This window comes from Piliocolobus tephrosceles, chromosome 8, assembly GCF_002776525.5.
Source record: "Piliocolobus tephrosceles isolate RC106 chromosome 8, ASM277652v3, whole genome shotgun sequence".
In the NCBI taxonomy this organism is placed as follows: domain Eukaryota; kingdom Metazoa; phylum Chordata; class Mammalia; order Primates; family Cercopithecidae; genus Piliocolobus; species Piliocolobus tephrosceles.
This window is the reverse complement of record NC_045441.1, coordinates 128,399,377-128,418,370: the sequence shown is the minus strand read 5'-3', so window position 1 is coordinate 128,418,370 and position 18,994 is coordinate 128,399,377. Positions and strand designations below refer to the sequence as shown.

Below are 18,994 nucleotides of genomic sequence, written 5' to 3'. Positions count from 1 at the left end.
TAATGGTTGCACTGTTCACTGAGTCTGGAGTTTTAAAGGGAACTAGGGAAAAGGAGCTGGTGTAGATAGAAAGCATTTGTCTGGCTGCCAGGCAGAAAGACTCCATCTGAAAATTCCTGGTTAAAGTAACTAGGAACAGAAATGAGAAACTCCTCTGCCACCATACTAGCAGCAGACTAAGTTATATGTTTTCTGAGTCTATTTTTAAGCACTCCAAAATAATAGACTGTAATAAATTACAAGCATTATCAGAAGTGATGATTCAACCAGCCCTTCTTCACATCTCATGAGAAACTATCTCCATTATGTATTTAAAAGATGGCAATTATAGTATTATAAATACTACTTTCCTTTTCCTTTTCCCATTATTTCCCTTTGCCTTCCCTCTCTCTCTCTTTTTTTTTTTTTTTTTTTTTGGAGACAGGGTCTCACTCTATCACCCAGATCGCTCAGGTTGGAGTGCAGTGGCATGAACACAGCTCACTGCAGGTTCAATCTCCCAGGCTTAATGAATCCTCCCACCTCAGCCTCCAGAGGAGCTGACATGATAGGTGTGCACCACTACACCTGGCTAATTCTTCTGTATATTTTATACAAATGGAGTTTCACTATATTCCCCAAGCTGGTCTCAAATTCCTCAGCTCAAGTGATCCTCCCACTCCGGCCTTCCAAAGTGTTGGGATTACAGGCATAAGCCACCATGCCTGGCCTTTCCTGTGTCTTTCTATAATATATGATGCTACTAAATCACTAAGAATAAGCAAATATTATTTTCACCAGAGAGGTGAAAATTTGCTATTTTCCCCATGATTACTTTTTGACCAGTTCTGCATCCAATTATATACCTGATTCCTGGAAACAATGGTTAAAATCTAAGTCGAGAACAAGGCTTACAAGTTCGGTTTATTTGACCACAACCTTAGAACCTACTGCTTCATTAGTATCAAATTCTGAGTGCAAAATTATTGCTAAGTTAAATACAAAATTTGCTAATTTAAATACAATCTGTATTATATATCCACCTTCACCTTATTCTCAATCTAACTGCAATCTCCTCTACATTATCTCTATCTACCTCACAACCACAATTTCTTTACAAAACTGTACTTTCCATTTGACTATAGAAGTTTGTACAAATTATAATTAACCTCACTAGGTATCAATGGAATTACTATTCCCCAGTGTAAGTAATAAAAGTAGATGGAAAATCATGCCAAATCCATATATAAATGCTTTAACATTTCCCAGAAAGACACTTTCACATAAGGTGACATGAAGTACTTTTAAGTCTAGCTAAATATCCAACCTGTACAGTGGTCACTTGCTCTGGCAGTTGTAACTATTGAAAGCTTTGATTATCCTAAGTGGTCCAGGAAAACCAATATATGCAGAAACATAATTTTGCTGAGAAACAAATGTGAATCATACATGCTGTAAGGCTTAAAGGGAAGAACTCATGCCCAAGACTTGCCAATCACCCAGTATCTCAAAGGCCTATTACATTTTTTAATGAATCATTCTTAATTTTTTTTTAAAGAAAACTACTTACTCCAGAAGAATATTATTCATATCCTGTGTAAAGAATTTTTTCCTTCCTTCTTCATCAAAAAGTTTGGCAGCCTAGAGAAACAAGAAAGACGGCCATAATTCAAAATAAGCCATTACTCTATTTTGAATTCTTAGGACACATGTTCAAAGGTTTTTTGGTTTTTGTTTTGTTTTGTTTTGTTTTTTGAGATAGGGCCTCACTATGTTGCCCAGGTTGGTATCAAACTCCTGGGCTCAAGCAATCCTCCCACCTTACAGTTTCCCAAGTAGCTGGGATTATAGGTATGTACCACCGTGCCCTGCTGCAATAAACAATTACTTTGAGATTAGTATCTAATGGAAAAAAAAAAAAAAGAAGCTCCTATCAGAACACCAAATGAGTTGTGACGAACAGACAGGCAAAGCCATTTGAGAGATTCAAGTTCAGCTGGGTATTGTGTAAGTTTCCTTCAGCTACTGTAACAAACTACAAACTTTTTGGCTTAAAACAAGAGAAATTTACCCTTCCTTAGTCCAAAGTACAAAGTCAGTATCATTGGGCTGAAACCAAGGTGTCAGCAGGCCCATGGTCCCTCCAGAGGCTCTTAACCTTGATGGGAATTGATCTTTTTGTTTTTCATATTCTTAGGATCACAACTTTCACAGATTTTTAAAATATCGGCCGGGTGCAGTGGCCCACATCTGTAATCCCAGCACTTTGGGAGGCTGAAGTAGGAGATCAAGACCATTCTGGCTAACACAATGAAACCCCATCTCTACTAAAAATACAAAAAATTAGCCAGGTGTGGTGGCACGTGCCTGTAGTCCCAGCTACTTGGGAGGCTGAGGCAGGAAATACCTGAACCCGGGAGGCGGAGGTTGCAGGGAGGTGGAGGGTGCAGGGAGCTGAGATCGCACCACTGCACTCCAGCCTGGAGACAGAGCGAGACTCCGTCTCAAAACAAACAAACAAAAATAGTGTAGGATAAAAAAAAAAAGGTCCAAATCGTGTGATCAACCCCCACATTGAAGCTGCAGACTTCTACAAGCAGACAAAAGAATCTGGTGCCATATCTAACTTGAATCCAAGAAGACAGACTCTATGACTCTGTCCTTAAGGAGTCACTGACATAATTATTAATAGAGTTAGCTACATTCCATGAGGATCGTTGACCAGGATACAGTCAATGATCCAGCTGAAATGGGTGGCTGGAGGCGGTATGCTATATTTTGGGGAAAAAAATAATCTTAGATATGGCCAACAACAACAAAAAAATCAGTAGAGTTGGTAATCTCTAAGAGGAAGTTAAGAAGTCAAACATGTAGTGAAAAAGTAATATGGAATCAATAGTACAACTGTTGAAATAAAGGATTTTTTAAAAGGTCATTTAACTGATGATTTGGTAAAGGCAAAAACAGTATTTTTTAAAAAGTAATGTGAATAATAAATTAGTACTGCCTATTTTTAAATTCAGTCACCATCACAGGTCATAAAAGGTATCAAACTGCAAATTAAGTTAAAATGTCTTCATGATGCATCTATAGTACTTACCAAAGCCTAATGTGAATAAAAAATAGATTTCCTTTGAGTAAAAACACCTAGAAGAATTTCTGATGGAATTTTAAACTTTATAACCGCAAGACTTTTTATATGACCTAGCTATAGAAAATTAGATTTAGTTATCCAGCAGTCATACACGTATATGAACAAAAATGTCATCCAACAATACTTTTGGAACCTACTTTTGATGTATTAGCACGTATTCCTATCTTTTTTTTTTTTTTGAGATGGAGTCTTGCTCTGTCGCCCAGGATGGAGTGCAGTGGCAGGCTTGGCTCACCGTAACCTCCGCCTCCTGGGTTCAAGCGATTCTCCCGTCTCAGCCTCCCAACTAGTTGGGATTACAGGCGCCTGCCACCATGCGGGGCTAAATTTTGTATTTTTAGAGAGATGGGGTTTCACCATGTTGCCTAGGCTGGTCTCAAACTCCCGACCTCAGGTGATCTGCCCACCTCACAGCCTCCCAAAGCGCTGGGATTACAGGTGTGAGCCACTGCACCTGGCCATTTTTATTTCATTTTTTAAAAATGCTGGCCTTTACCTTCTATTGTGATTTCCAACCCATTGATAAGTCTCAATCCACAGTTCAAAAAACAGGATACTGTTTCCATATCTATTTACTAAAGAATAAGCTCCTTGAGGGTAGGGCTATAATTCACTTAACTTTGTATCCTTGGTATGCAGTTTGAGTGTTGAAATACAGCATACATACTCTTCTCTTTCATATTTGATATATATACACATACAATACATATAATTTATCTTCCTAAATTCACAAAATGAGGCAAATACTTTGGATATCTTGAGTATTTTGATTATCCATAGGTTTATTAATTCTTGCTGTGATTTCCAAGGTAACAGAAAGGAGACAGAAAGGAGATGTCTCACTTTCTATACACGTTACTGTCTACCATGTGTCTGACTTCATGTTCATCACCATGTTTAACCTTCGTAACAGCCAAAAAAGTTGGTGTTGCAGTCCCTATCTTATAAATAAGGAACTAACACACAGGATTGGTTCTTGCTAAATAAACAATAAGCCATTATTAATAATTACACCCTGAAAAACCTGAATTGCATCATTAGCACTTTTTAAAACCTAAAAGAAACTAAGATTATAGAGATGGGGCCACATGGGATAACAAAATACCTATGCCATCTACTCTAGAGTCAGGTGAATCCTATTTAATGATAAAAGAATCAACTCTATTGATGTTATCACTAAGATATTTCTATTTATTTATTTGGGTTTTTTTTCTTTTTTTGAGATGGAGTCTTACTCTGTCACCCAGGCTGGAGTGTAGTGGCACAATCTCGGCTCACTGAAACCTCTACCTCCCAGGTTCAAGCAATTCTCCTGCCTCAGCCTCCCAAGTAGCTGGCATGACAGGCATGCATCACCACGCCCACCTAACTTTTTTTTGTATTTTTAGTAGAGACAGGGTTTCACCATATTGACCAGGCTAGTCTCAAACTCCTGACCTCAAGTGGTTCACCCACCTTGGCCTCCCAAAGTGCTAGGATTACATGCATGTGCCATCACGCCCAGCCAGTTATTTCTATTTAAAAGAAAAGGTCTAGGCCTGGTGCGGTGGGTCACGCCTGTAATCCCAGCACTTTGGGAGGTCGAAGCAGGCAGTTCACCTGAGGTCAGGAATTCAAGACCAGCCTGGCCAACATGGTGAAACCCCATCTCTACTAAACATACAAAAATTAGCTGGGGGAGGTGGTGGGCGCCTGTAATACCAGATACTCAGGAGGCTGAGGCAGGAGAATCACTTGAACTCGGGAAGTGGAATTTTCAGTGAGCAGAGCACGCCACTGCACTCCAGCCTGGGCGATGGACCGAGGCTTCGTCTCAAAAAAAAGAAAGGTCTAAAAGGAAACATGGAAAATAAAAAGTTATAAAAATGTTGGGATTGTGGTTATTATCTTTAAAAAACAAAAACAATTATATCAGTGTTATGTGGAAAATAAAAACAAACAAACAAAAGCATTAATTCTCATGTTTGTACAGCAAATAAAAAGCAAGAAAATTATTACACTTACTACACGAAGGTCTTCAATACGTTTTTCAAGAAGTACAGGTAGACCCTCTGGGAGTGTAGGTACCACTTTGGGCATAACCTGAGAAGTGTAGGTTGGCTGGGTGGTGGTTCCATTTTCACCCCCCGATTCAGATAGGGGGCTACCATCAGAAGCAGCATCTAGTAGTCTGTCGAAGTCGAAATCATCTAGCATCTCTAGGGCATTTTCAGCTTCCTGAAACAGCTCATGTTCATTTGTGCTAACAAAAATGGGAAGGTCTGGATCAGTGCTGCTCAGATTTAAGTCCGGGACATCATTCCCCAGTGCTGCAGCAGCACATGGGGGTTTATTTAGAGAGGGGGTTGACAAGGTCACTGGGACTTTGGGGTTAGACTCTTTCTTTAATGCATCCTTCTCTTTCTGGAATTTTCTGATCATGGCAGCCAGAGAAAGAGAATCTTTGTAACGTTTCTTCTTTTTTTCAGACTTGTGTGAATTTAGAGCCATAACTCTGTGAAGAAAAAAATGATCAGTTAGGCTATGTGTGATTTTAAAGTGTCACATAAATAAGCAGGCACAGAATTAAAATAATCATTTGACAGGTGACAGAGTAGTTTTCTTAATTTCTTATTAACTTATACCATTACAATAGCATCTTCTTCAGTATAATCTGGAATGTCACCCATGAAAGGCAAATAGGTAAATGGCCATTATAGTGAAGAAAATGTGGAAACAGTTCAGTTTAGCTATTACTTCCTCCTAGAAATCTTTTCTAAATCCTATAGCTTAAATGCTTCTATGTGCACTACAGAACCTAAAAGGTTATTAGCATCTTGAAGGCAGCCCCATGTTTCAGTCACTGTTACACAACCCAAACCCTACATCAGTGCCTCGTATACAGCAGGGTACTTAATATTAGCTGAATACATGAATAAGTTATAAAGTTGAAAAACAACACATTCAATAAAAGGGATTACTTGTAGCCCATGTTCCCAAAGAAGTCTACTTGTAAATAATGAACATTTAAGACAACCATTAGTAACACATACATTTTTTTCTCCTAATTTTTTAATGACTATAATCCCAAGTTTTAGAAGGGGAGAAATACTCCCTACATCAACCTTATGGATATTCATAACCCAAAATTCAGATGCGCCTCCACTGCTGAGTAGAGTAAGAAAATTCAGCCTCTCGCAAGTGTCTTTCCCTTAGCTCTGTGAAAGAAGCCACAGAGAAGTCAAGGCAATTGGTAATTTTTGACTACACTATACAAATATTTTGTTCTTCTGATGTAAGGCTTCTGAGAAATTCTATTTCGTTTTTAGCAGCAATATCATTAATACTAGCTATATACTGGCTGTGTGCAGTGGCTCATGCCTGTAATCCCAGCACTTTGGGAGGCTGAGGCTAGGGAATCACTTGAGCCCAGGAGTTCAAGACCAGCCTAGGTAACACAGCGAAACACCATCTGTACAAAAATATAAAAATTAGCCAGGCATAGTGGTACATGCCTGTAGTCCCAGCTACTCAGGTAGTTGAGGCAGGAGGATCCCTTGATCCCAGGAGGTTGAGGCTGCCAGTGAGCCATGATTGTGCCAGAAGACCCCGTCTCAAGGAGGAAAAAAAAAAAAAAAGAACAGCTATATACAATCAATGAAAATTCTGGCTGCGTGCAGTGGGTGGCTCACGTCTGTAATCTCAGCACTTTGGGAGGCTGAGGGAGGTGGAATACCTGAAGTCAGGAGTTTGAGACCAGCCTGGCCAACATAGTGAAACCCTCATGTTTCACTACTCAAATATTCTCTACTAAAAATAGAAAAATTAGCCGGGTGTGATGGCATACACCTGTAATCCCAGCTACTTGGGAGACTGAGGCACGAGAATCGCTTGAACCCAGGAGATGGAAGTTGCGGTGAGCCTAGATTGGGCCACTATACTCCAGCATGGGTGATAGAGTGAGAATCTGTCTCCAATCAATCAATCAATCAAATCAAAATTTTAAATATTAGAACAACCATAAATTGTTTACATATAGGCTACTGCTAATCCTCATTCCCCAGGCATCTTAGTTTTAGTACCAAAAGATTAGAACCGTTTTTTCAATGTTTATCATATCTTTTCAAATTGGTTCTTGTTGGTAAAAGTTATAATGAGCAAAATACTTAATGAACCGATCTATAAATTTCATCTAAAACACTCAGTCTCTAGGATTACAAGGCCTTCTACTTATGAACAAATACTACAGTAGTATTAAATGTAAGTCACTAATATTTGTCAATAACGTACTAAATTAGACTCAGCTAAGTTGAATTAGTTAATGGTAAGATATCTTTCTAAAGGGAGAGAGAGTCATACTGTGACACTAGTTCCCTTCTTAGCTTTAATTGAACATACCCCAGTTGTTTGGGTACTTTTTTCCTTGGCTTCTTCTCCTTTTCCCCTTCCTCTTTCCGCTTCCGCTTCTTCATCTCAATATCATCTTCTTTTATTTTGGGGACCTGCAAAATGATAAAAGAATGATCATTTATGAAAGTATCAATGCTTTACTCTTTGATGTTAGCAATCCAGCATCAGCAGTGGTTTTTCTCAAATGTCAGTGTGTATTACCATCGCTTCTTGTAAATGCAGATCCTTGGGGTTCAAGAGCACTCTCACCTCTGGTTTCGATTCAGTTATCTGGGTTAGGACCTTATAATTTGCATTTTAAACAGGCATTCTGGTGATTCCGGTATAAGTAAGTCTTTGGACCACACTTCAAGAAACATTTATCTAAGGACACTCTATCTTTCCCAAAGACAATGTATACAAATTCTATAGATTTTGTTACAAATGATATCTTAGGAAAGGTAACAGCTATTAGTCATTTCTATAGCAAGTCTCAACCTATCCGAGAAATTTAACCTTCTCCCAGAAACAGTAAATTATTAGCCTACATTTGTAGAGAGAAGTTTTTCAAAGAAAATATAATTCTATGATGTAAATACCAATTTTCCCATGTCCACATAATTTAATTTTAAAGCATGAAACTATATATCCATGACACAATGGTTTGTATTTTACTTTTCCTTACATTCACACTTGTGACACAAGTAACATTAAAAAAAATCCTATTAACTGAACATTCTCATTACTGTTGCAATGTTTGACAAACTCACTTTGGGTGGCTTGTGCTTTTGGTTGTCTGTAATATCATCTTCTTCAGTATCTGAAGCTTGGCGAAACTGTAGAGTGCCAGTGTTGATATAAAAGCCTCCATATTTTGTTGTTAGAGAAGCGGGAACTAATTCGTCATACTAGATTAAAAAAAAAAGTTTCAGCTATATCCTATTGTCTTTAACTCTATAAATGACAAAGAAATTCATCCACCATGGCAGCATCTCCCTTAAATCCTAACTGCAACACAGACTGCAATGAGGATGTTTGTAAAATAAATTTAGAAAAAGTTACTATCTGGAATAAAAATTAGCTCTGATAATTTGGTGTAAGAAAAAAACTTCTGAAATAATAAAGTAAATTCTAAATATATCACCTGCTGAGAAAAATTTAAGGATCACTGCTACTATTCCTTTTTTTTTTCCTTCCCAATGCTACTATTCTTAATGACAAATGGTTCTGATGAGAAATCAAGTTTAAAAAGATGACTAAGTGTCCAGATAAGGAGTAAATTTCATTTCCTACCATAAGGAGATTTTATAAAGAATAACAAAACTGGCTGGGCACGGTGGCTGGAGCCTATAATCCCAGCACTTTGGGAGGTGGAGGGAGGTAGATCACCTGGGGTCAGGAGTTCAAGACCAGCCTGGCCAACATGGTGAAACCCCGTCTCTACAAAAAATATCAAAAATTAGCCGGGCGTACGCCTGTAATCCCAGCGACTCAGAAGGCTGAGACAGGAGAATCCCTTGAACCTGGGAGGCAGAGGTTGCAGTGTGCCAAGATTGCGCCATTGCACAAGAGCAAAACTCAGTCTAAAAAAAAACAAAAAACAACACAACATTCTATTTAACAGAAACTATTTTTTTCCTGTCTTAGCCGTATGCTTTTAAGTGGAGAAAATTTTAAAAACATTGAATCTAGGCCAGGCATGTTAGCTCACGCCTGTAATCCCAGCACTTTGGGAGGCCAAGGCGGGCGGATCATGCGGTCAGGAGTTCAAGATCAGCCTGGCCAACATAGTGAAATCCCATCTCTACTAAAAATACAAAAAGAAAATTAGCCAGTGGGGTGGGGGTGCCTGTAGTCCCAGCTACTTGGGAGGCTGAGGCAGGAGAATCGCTTGAACCCGGGAGGTGGAGGTTGCAGTGAGCCGAGATCATACCACTGCACTCCAGACTGGGTGACACAGTGAGACTGTGTCTCAGAAATAAAAAGAGAAAGAAAGAAAAACAGCAAATACATTTTAGAAGAAGAATAGCACATATTTTAAAAGAAGAATAGCACAGAAAAACAACTGCCCTGTTTAGAAAGCACATACTTGAGGACCTAGAATGAGGAGGCACTTTGCTTGGAGAAAGGAACTCAATTTGTTTAAATTACACTTATGTCCCCAAAGGCTGGATCTTAAGGTTTATCATTACCTCACCTGATAAAGATGGGTAAAAAGCAAACATTAAGTGAAAGACAACTTAACCAAATGAAGGTGTTCAAAGTAGGAAAGAAAAAAGGAACTTATCTGATTGCAGAAAGATATCTGTTACCTGGGATCTCCAGACCTCTATTTCCGAGGTTCTTCACATCATCTAACTAGTCTTTAAGAAAGTCAGATTTTGGCCAGGCGCGGTGGCTCAAGCCTGTAGTCCCAGCACTTTGGGAGGCCAAGACGGGCGGATCACGAGGTCAGGAGATCGAGACCATCCTAGCTAACACGGTGAAACCCCGTCTCTACTAAAAAAAATACAAAAAACTAGCTGGGCAAGGTGGCAGGCGCCTGTAGTCCCAGCTACTCAGGAGGCTGAGGCAGGAGAATGGTGTGAACCCGGGAGGCCGAGCTTGCAGTGAGCTGAGATCCGGCCACTGCATTCCAGCCTGGGCGACAGAGCAAGACTCCATCTCAAAAAAAAACAAAAAAAGAAAAAAAAAAAGAAAGTCAGATTTGTAGGGAAACTTCTTTGCCATGGGCAAGGAATATACATACCCCACTAGTTACTGTAAGAATATTAAGGCTAACTACAAAAGCTGTAACTTTAACCTGTATCCTTTTCAATTATATGGAGAATGGAAAAAGGAAGAGGGTCCAGTTCAATCACACTGAATTAAAAAGAAATAAAATGATTGAAGAAAGGTAAAAGAAAAAAATGAACTACCTTCTTATTGCTCTACTTGATACATTACTAGAAAAATCTACTACAAAGAGCTACACTATTATAAAGATCTTGAAGAAAAGGGGCAGGACCATCTGCAAATAAAGAAGTGACGTGAAGAGTGAAGGATTAAAAGTGAAAAGACTGTAATAATTCTGAAAACTAACTGTGACAAGATAAAAACACCTGTACTCTTTGCCTATATTGTTTCGTACCATGTTTTATAATTTTCAATACTTCTTCATATAAATTATTTCATTTGGTCCTCATAATACCCTTGTGAGGTAAAAAAGGCAAATATTACTCCCACTTTAAAAGTGAAAGCCAGGTAAGTACCTTACCAAAGCAATTCTATATACATGTTTATGGCAAAGTCAGTGGCTGCCTCCAACCCATCTACTATATCAAGCAGCTTCACGTGGGAGTGAAACATGTTCATCCCCAGGTATCCAGGGCAATTCTGATGTGCTCAAAGTCTGTTTTCTTATGCAGTATTCTGCTGAGCTTTTCCTATCTGAACACTCTTCAGGGTAATACACTCTTTATGAATATTTAGTTTAGCCATTTCAGTAGAATGTATTAAGAGGTAATACACTGAACTTAAGAATCCAAAGTCCTGGATTTAGATCCCTTGCCTATGACTAGCTACTATGACCCAGGGAAAATCACTTAACATCAATTTTAGACGGTTATAAAACAGGGACAATATTACTTCACAAAGTTCTAGTGAATTTAAAAGAGATTATCTAAATAAAGTGTGATTCATGCCTGGTATCATTAATAATAAATAAAACATTTTCTTTCAGCTCTTTTACAATTTGGTAGCATAAATATGAGACTAAAAATAATCTTCAAAAGCATTTATTTTCAGGTATTTATTTATTTATTTATTTATTTATTATTATTATTTTTTTGAGACGGAGTCTTGCTCTGTCGCCCAGGCTGGAGTGCAGTGGCCGGATCTCGGTTCACTGCAAGCTCCGCCTCCCGGGTTTACGCCATTCTCCTGCCTCAGCCTCCCGAGTAGCTGGGACTACAGGCACCCGCCACCTCACCCGGCTAGTTTTTTGTATTTTTTAGTAGAGACGGGGTTTCACCAGGTTAGCCAGGATGGTCTCGATCTCCTGACCTTGTGATCCGCCCATCTCGGCCTCCCAAAGTGCTGGGATTACAGGGTTGAGCCACCGCGCCCGGCCTCAGGTATTTATTTTTAGTAATTAGTGCATGATTTAGAATGTATCAAAAATATGCCAACATGGAAAGCTTATTGGCAATACGATAAATGAAAAGAACAAGAATCATTTGGTTTGACTATAGTTGTTTTATGTCTGAATTATCTCATTAAAAAAACAAATAATATATCAAGGGCAAAGACACTAAGTTATTTTGTAAGTCAAGCAACCTGCATTTCAGTTCAATTTGTTCTTATAAAACAGGAACCTATCTTGTTCAGAAACCAGTTGTATGACTAAACGATCTGTATCTACAAAATTCATCCTAACTTATTAATTAACAGTAGCTTTCAACTTTTCTTTACCACAATCCAAGTGGAAAATACATTATCCATCGAAATCTAGCACACACATACACACACAATAAAAACTGTATAGTCTACCAATGATGTACTAATTCCTATTCTATTTGAGTTCATTTTCTTTAAAAATACCAGTCATGTCCTTTAAGTTGATGTATAATCCAATTATGGGTTACAAAAGTCAGCATGAAAATATCCTAAATGCTACAAAAGGAGATATTGAAAATGCTATTTATAGAAGTTACATACTATATGATTTTCTCTATAAGACATTCTGGAAAAGGTAAAACTACGAAGAGAGTTAAGACCAGTAGTTGCCAGTGATTAGGAGGGAAGGAGGAATGAATAGGCAGAGCACAGAAGACTTTGAGGGAAGTGATACTATACTTCTGTGTGATACTACCATTGTAGATACGTGTCATTATTCATTTGTGCAAACCCACAAAGTATATAACCCCAAGAATGAACCCTAATGTGAACTATGGACTTCGGTGATAATGATGTGTCACAATTCCGGGCTCATCAACTATAACAAATGTACTACTGTGGTACAGGATGCTGAGAGGAGGGAAGGTAGTGTGTGCATGGGGGCAAGGTGTTCATGGAAGCTCTGTACTTTCTGCTCAGTTTTGCTGTGACTCTAAAACTGCCCTAAGAAAATAGTTTATTAATTAAAAAAAGCTATTTAAGAGTGAGTACATGTGATGCCCATTTATATATGGCTAAGTTCCTTCTTGGGTTATTTAGAATTCAAAATGTACACATAATATTAACACTTCTACTGATGCTGTGCACTTGCTTCACGTTCTTCAGCTAGTTGACATTCATTACCTTATTTAAGGCTCAATAATTCTGTGGGGTAAGCAAGTTACAGCAGAGAAAACCGGATAGTGCTGAAAGACTTGCTCCTGGCTACACGGCAAATTAGAAACTGAATTAAGATTATAATCTAGACTTCTTCACTGAGTTACAAATCAAGGTCAAGACTCTGGAAAACATTCCATGCCCTGATTTATTGGTTGACAACCTTTTTTGTAATACGAAGCCCACTTTACTCCAAAGGGCACTGGCAATATGTTACTTCTACAGACCAGGCTGCCTAGTATGGTAAATAAGATTACGTCAGGACACCAGAAGCAACTTAGGAGTTTGACAGAGTATCCAATGTGCCTCAGGTTGAAGTCCTTACTGTCATTCTACTACCTTTATATGTTCTGTCATCAACTTTATAAGCAAGCACTGTAGCAACAGGAAAAAAGACATACTATATAATTTGTGGGGAGTGTAATAGTCACCTAGCATCACTTTCTGTATATCCTTAATTACTGCACATTGCAGAGGATATCATAATCCCAGGGATTAGATTACTCTAGTATATAGACAAGAATGGAAGAACATATACATTCTCTACTGCAAAACATGACTTGCTGTCTTTCATTTGCTATGTGATCAAGGGGCTGCTACAGTCCTTAAATGCTCTCCTAAATTCCTCTTCCTTTTATAAGAGACAGGGGATTCCAGGGGAAAAGCTGTAGGGCTCAATCAAAACAGACTGGTGATAAAGACTGGCATTCAATGTACCATCCTGGCAATAACGCATGGCAGCAATAAAGAATTAAATAGGTATTAGAGATGTCTGCCAGATTAATTTCAATCTAGTAGGACCAATCTTTAAGACTGCATGGCTCTTATGTTGGAAGTCATTTTGAAACACACCTGCCCAAGTTTGGGAATATCAGTAAAAATCAAGATGCAAATATATGCCCTTTGACCAACAAATTCCACTGTTAGAAATTTACCCTACCCATATAAATGCACTCTACAAATACCCTTCATACACATTTACTTAAGTAGATAAAAGCATCCAGATGCTCAATTATTTGTATGTACATAAAACCAGAAACAATTTAGATGTACATCAAACAGGACTAGACAAATACACTATGTACTTTAGGTGTATTCGCTAACAGCCATTAGGATTATATCCATGTACTAATATGTATCACTGAAATTTCTGGACAACTACACAAGAATATTTTTAGCATTTACCTCTCAGGAGTGGGGCCTCTGGGTACTTTACCTTCTACTTCATAATCACCTTGTACTTTATTGTTATTTTACCATAAGCATGTTAATCTTACATTAAAAAAAAAAAAAAAAAAACACTAAAATCTCTGTAGGCCTCACCTCCAGAAATCCTAATTCCTTAAGTCGGAGTTAAGATAAGTGTCCTAATATTCTCATCCTTGATTGAGAACCATTAGCTTAACATAATGTTTTTCAGCATTTGATTTTCCTTTTTCCTTTTTAAAAACTTATTTTTGTTCTCAGTTTGAGCAAGGGGTGATGATGGAGTCAACGCTATAATTAGACATCTGAAAATGAGCAACTATTACAGAATCCCAAGAGGTTCTTTCAGTAACTGGAAAGGAGCAGAGCATATGAAAATAAAGACATTGTACAGAGTCAGCAAGCATGAGATTCACTGGCCAAATCCAGCCCACCGGCTTGCAAGCTAGAAATGGATTTTACATTTTAAAAATTATTGGAAAAAAAAAACAAAAGAAATTAATATTTCATGACACATGAAAATGATATGAAATTTAAATTTCACAGACCATAAGTCAAGTTTCATTGTAATGCAGCCACACTAATTCTTTAGGTATTATCTATGGCTGCTCTCATGCGACAATGATAAACTTGTGTAATTGTAACAGAAACCATAGGGTTCACAAAGTCTAAAATACTTACTTATGTAGCCTTTTACAGAAAAAAGTTTCATAAAACTTGGTCTACTTTAACAGTGTAATAACATCTCACCACAGACAAACCCGAAATTACAAAATTCTCAATCTGCAGTATTCTTTAAAGAAAAAAAAAGGTAAAAAAATCTTTAAGTAGTGAACATGGCTTTTAAAAGCACAAATAAAAACATTCACTGCACTATTTAAGTTACTTTACCCTTGATTTCTACTATCCCATACAAACAATGAATTAGCAGCTATATTAAAGATACATTACTCACAGCCTCTGAGTTATCAATAAATGGATCTGTCTCATCATAGCCAAAGCCTATATCAATTAAATCTTGTAGCCGATCCTTCCGGTGTTTACGGGGTTTCCCACCCTGCAAAGAACAGACATGTTAGACTGATTCGGTACTCATGCTGTTTTCATCAAGTTTAAAAAGACCTGTTAGAAGAATTCAATTAATCTTTGTAGACAATCCCCCTCTCCAGGAAGTTTAAGACCTCCCACACCTTGAGTGCAAGTTGCACTTAGTGACTTGTTCCAACGAGTATGAAAAGGGGCAGGACAGAGGAACTTCACAGTAGAAACCCTGGCCAACACTCCCTTACTAGGTGGTCACAGTCAGCATCAACAGGGACACATCATACTGACTGCACGCATCCACGATCTGTGACAAAACCTGCACTTCATCACCTCTGTGACCTTCTCAATAACCTATAACCCCAGCCTAACCCCGAGAAAACCATCAGACAAAACCAAATTCATGGACATTCTATGAAATGAGTTACCAGTGTTCTTCAAAGTTATCAAAATCATCAAAAAGAAGGAAAATGTGAAAAACTGCCACAGTATAGATGAACCTAAGGGGAAATAATGACTAAGTGTAATATGGTAACCTGGCTGATTCAGGAACTGAAAAAAGACACTAGGGGAAAACTAGTAAAATCCAAATAAAATGTGGAGTTGAATGGTAGTGTGCCAATGTTGGCTCCTTAGCTGTAACAAATGTATACATTGCAAGATATCAACATTGCAAGATGTCAACAACACTGCAAGATGTCAACAACAGGGGAAAGTGGGTGAATGCTGTGTGGGAACTCTCTGTATTGTCTTTGCAACTTTCCTGTAAACCTAAAATTACGCTTAAAATTATTATTATTATTATTTTTAAAGACAGGGTCTTGATCTATTGCCCATGCTGCAGTGCAGTGGCATGATCATGGCTCACTGCATGTTTGTTTTTTGAGATAGGGTCTCACTCTGTCACCCAGGCTGGAGTGCAGTGGCATGATCATGGCTCACTGCAGCCTCAAACTCCTCGGTTCAAGTGAACCTCCTGCCTCAGCCTCCTGAGTAAGTGGGACTACAGGTGCATGCTATAAAGCCCTGCTAATTTTTAATTTTTTTTTGAAGTGCTGGGATTATAGGTGTGAGACACTGGGTCTAGCCTAAAAGTATTTGTTTTAATAATTAGAATTATACACACAGACATACAAGAAAATGAAAAATGAGTGCATGTAAAAACTGAAATGAGTATGTGAAATCTGAGTTAAGATCTATTATCTAGTTAACTGTATTATGCCAATGTCAATTTCCTAGTTTGGATAACTGTAGATATGTAAGATATTACTACTGGGAGCAGCTGGGTTCAAGGGGCACATAGGATTTCTCTGTAGTATATTTGCAACTTTTTTTGAGTCTATAATTCTTTTTTTTTTTTTTTTCTGATACAGGGTCTGGGCCGGACATAGTGCCTCATGCCTGTAATCCCAGCACTTTGGGAGGTCGAGGCAGGGGGATCACTTGAGGCCAGGACTTTGAGACCAGCCTGGCCAAAATGGCTGAACCCCATCTATACTAAATATATAAAAATTAGTCAGGTGTGGTGGCATGCCCCGGTAATCATAGCTACTTGGGTGGCTGAGGCTCAAGAATCACTTGAACTGGGGAGGCAGACGTTGCAGTGAACTGAGATGGCACCACTGCACTTCACCCTGGACAACAAAGCGAGAATCTGTCTCCAAAAGAAAAAAAATGACAGAGGGTCTGGCTCTGTAGCCCAGACTACAGTGTCATGGTATGGTTATAGCTCACCTTGATCCCGTGGGCTCAAGTGATCCTCCTGCCTCATACTCCCAAGTAGCCAGGACTGCAGTCACAAGCTATGGTACCCATCTTAAATTTTCTAAGCATCTTCTAAGACTTCCCTGTCCCATGATTTTTTTGGTAGGGGAGCAGGGAAGAGGACGCTTGGAAAGAGAAGAGAAGGCCAGGTGCAGTGGCTCACACCTGTGATTTCAGCACTTTGGGAAGCCAAGGCAGGAGGACTGCAAGAGCCCAGGGGTTTGAGACTAGCTTGGGCAACATAATGAGACCTGTCTCTACAAAAAAAAATTTTTTTTTAATTAGCCAGGCATGGTGGCATGTGCTTGTGGTCCCTGCTACTTGAGAGGCTGAGCCAGGAGGAACCCAGGAAGTTGAGGCTACAGTGAGCCAAGTTCATGCCACTGCACTCCATCGTGGGTGACAGAGCGAGACCCCATCTCAAAAAACAAAAGCAAAAACAAAATCAAGAAAACAATGAGTGCAAAGGATTCTGCAAACCAATATGCCACCACTAAGCCACAGTGAGCCTCATAGAGAGCATGAGATGCAAGATGTAAATCTCTAGTCACCTCATTTGGTTTCAGCTCTCAAATCGCACACCTCTCAATGAAAAGTGTGATTCTAATGGTTAAAGATGAGTAAGTTGTATGTAACACGGCCCTTAAATAAAAGCAAATTGCTTCATCTTGTTTCAACGCAAAGAAACAGTGATCTGTTCCAGTGCTTGAGGGAAAAAAGTTATGCCAGACTTACGAAAGACATCTCCAACATGGTGTCATCACTTTACAAGTAACTTGCAAAGGCAATTCTGACTAGCTACTATTACTTAGTGATGCTAAAAAAACCTAACTCCCATATAAGCTGTGACTCCACTGTACGCTTTTTGGCGGACAAAACAACACGATTACTACACCATCACCACCAAGAAAGACATTGTGGTGCGAAATATAAGTAATGGCTCCCATATTTTTAGATTTTACAAGTTAGGTAAAAGTTTCAAGTACAATTCTAGGAACCAACATAGGGTGGCAACATCTTGCTAAATAAGGCCACTGAGGGTATAATCCCAGAACAATGACAATCCTCAAGAAATACCAGTTGGCAACCTTAAACAACATGCATACATACATATATATGTGTGTGTGTGTGTGTGTGTGTGTATACACACACAGGTGTAATATATATATACATATACACACATATACACATATATACATACAATATACTCGTGTGCTTAGATGCAAAATACATATTAGATTGTCCTTATTTTTCCCATTTGGGCAGGTCTGCAGACTGAGACCTTTACATTATGTTATAGAATTATGGTGAGAATCAGCATTCAGGAAAGGGAAAGAGAGAGGTTGGTAGGAGATAGTCTATTGAGAAAAAGTTACACACAAGCAGTTAAGGACATGAGGGATGATTTCGTCCTAAAATGAGAGAGAGAGGAAGAGATCTAAGAAATATATAAAAATCCACAGACAAAACTAATGAAGAGGCCTAGTCCTGCCACATACGAAATATTTTTAAAGTTATGGGAGTTAAAATAGATGAGGCAGGAACATAAGAATAAAAAGATGGCCGGGAGCGGTGGCTCACACCTGTAATCCCAGTACTCTGGGAGGCCAAGGCAGGTGGATCACGAGGTCAGGAGATCGAGACCATTCTGGCTAGCACGGTGAAACTCTGTCTCTACTAAAAATACAAAAAATTAGCCGGGTGTGGTGGCGGGCGTCTGTAGTCCCAGTTACTCGGGAGGCTGAGGGAGAAGAATGGCCTGAACCCAGGAGGCAGACCTTGCAGTGAGCCGAGATCGCATCACTGCACTCCAGCCTGGGCGACAGAGCAAGACTCTGTTTAAAAAAAAAAAAAAGCCGGGCGCGGTGGCTCAAGCCTGTAATCCCAGCACTTTGGGAGGCCGAGACGGGCAGATCACGAGGTCAGGAGATCGAGACCATCCTGGCTAACACGGTGAAACCCCGTCTCTACTAAAAACTACAAAAAACTAGCCGGGCGAGGTGGTGGGCGCCTGTAGTCCCAGCTACCCGGGGAGGCTGAGACAGGAGAATGGCGTGAACCTGGGAGGCGGAGCTTGCAGTGAGCTGAGATCCGGCCATAGCACTCCAGCCTGGGTGACAGAGCGAGACTCCATCTCAAAAAAAAAAAAAAAAAAAAAAAAAAAAAAAA

At 39.1% G+C, this 18,994-nt stretch overlaps 1 protein-coding gene across 7 annotated transcripts in view; it reads right to left on the bottom strand.

Annotated features, from left to right (window-relative positions):
- Positions 1–18,994, bottom strand: part of UBN2 (ubinuclein 2) — an 83,666-nt gene that overhangs the window by 45,463 nt on the left and 19,209 nt on the right. For all 7 annotated transcript variants that reach the window (XR_002724957.2, XM_023184851.2, XM_023184846.3 and 4 more), the window contains exons 3-7: positions 14,976–15,077; positions 8,272–8,409; positions 7,511–7,614; positions 5,138–5,627; positions 1,550–1,620 (exon numbers count right to left, since the gene is read on the bottom strand). Coding sequence is in view for 6 of the 7 variants with exons in the window: in XM_023184851.2 (XP_023040619.1) it covers positions 1,550–1,620; positions 5,138–5,627; positions 7,511–7,614; positions 8,272–8,409; positions 14,976–15,077 (905 nt within the window). In the remaining variant the exon portion in view is untranslated. The remainder of the gene's footprint in view (positions 1–1,549; positions 1,621–5,137; positions 5,628–7,510; positions 7,615–8,271; positions 8,410–14,975; positions 15,078–18,994) is intronic.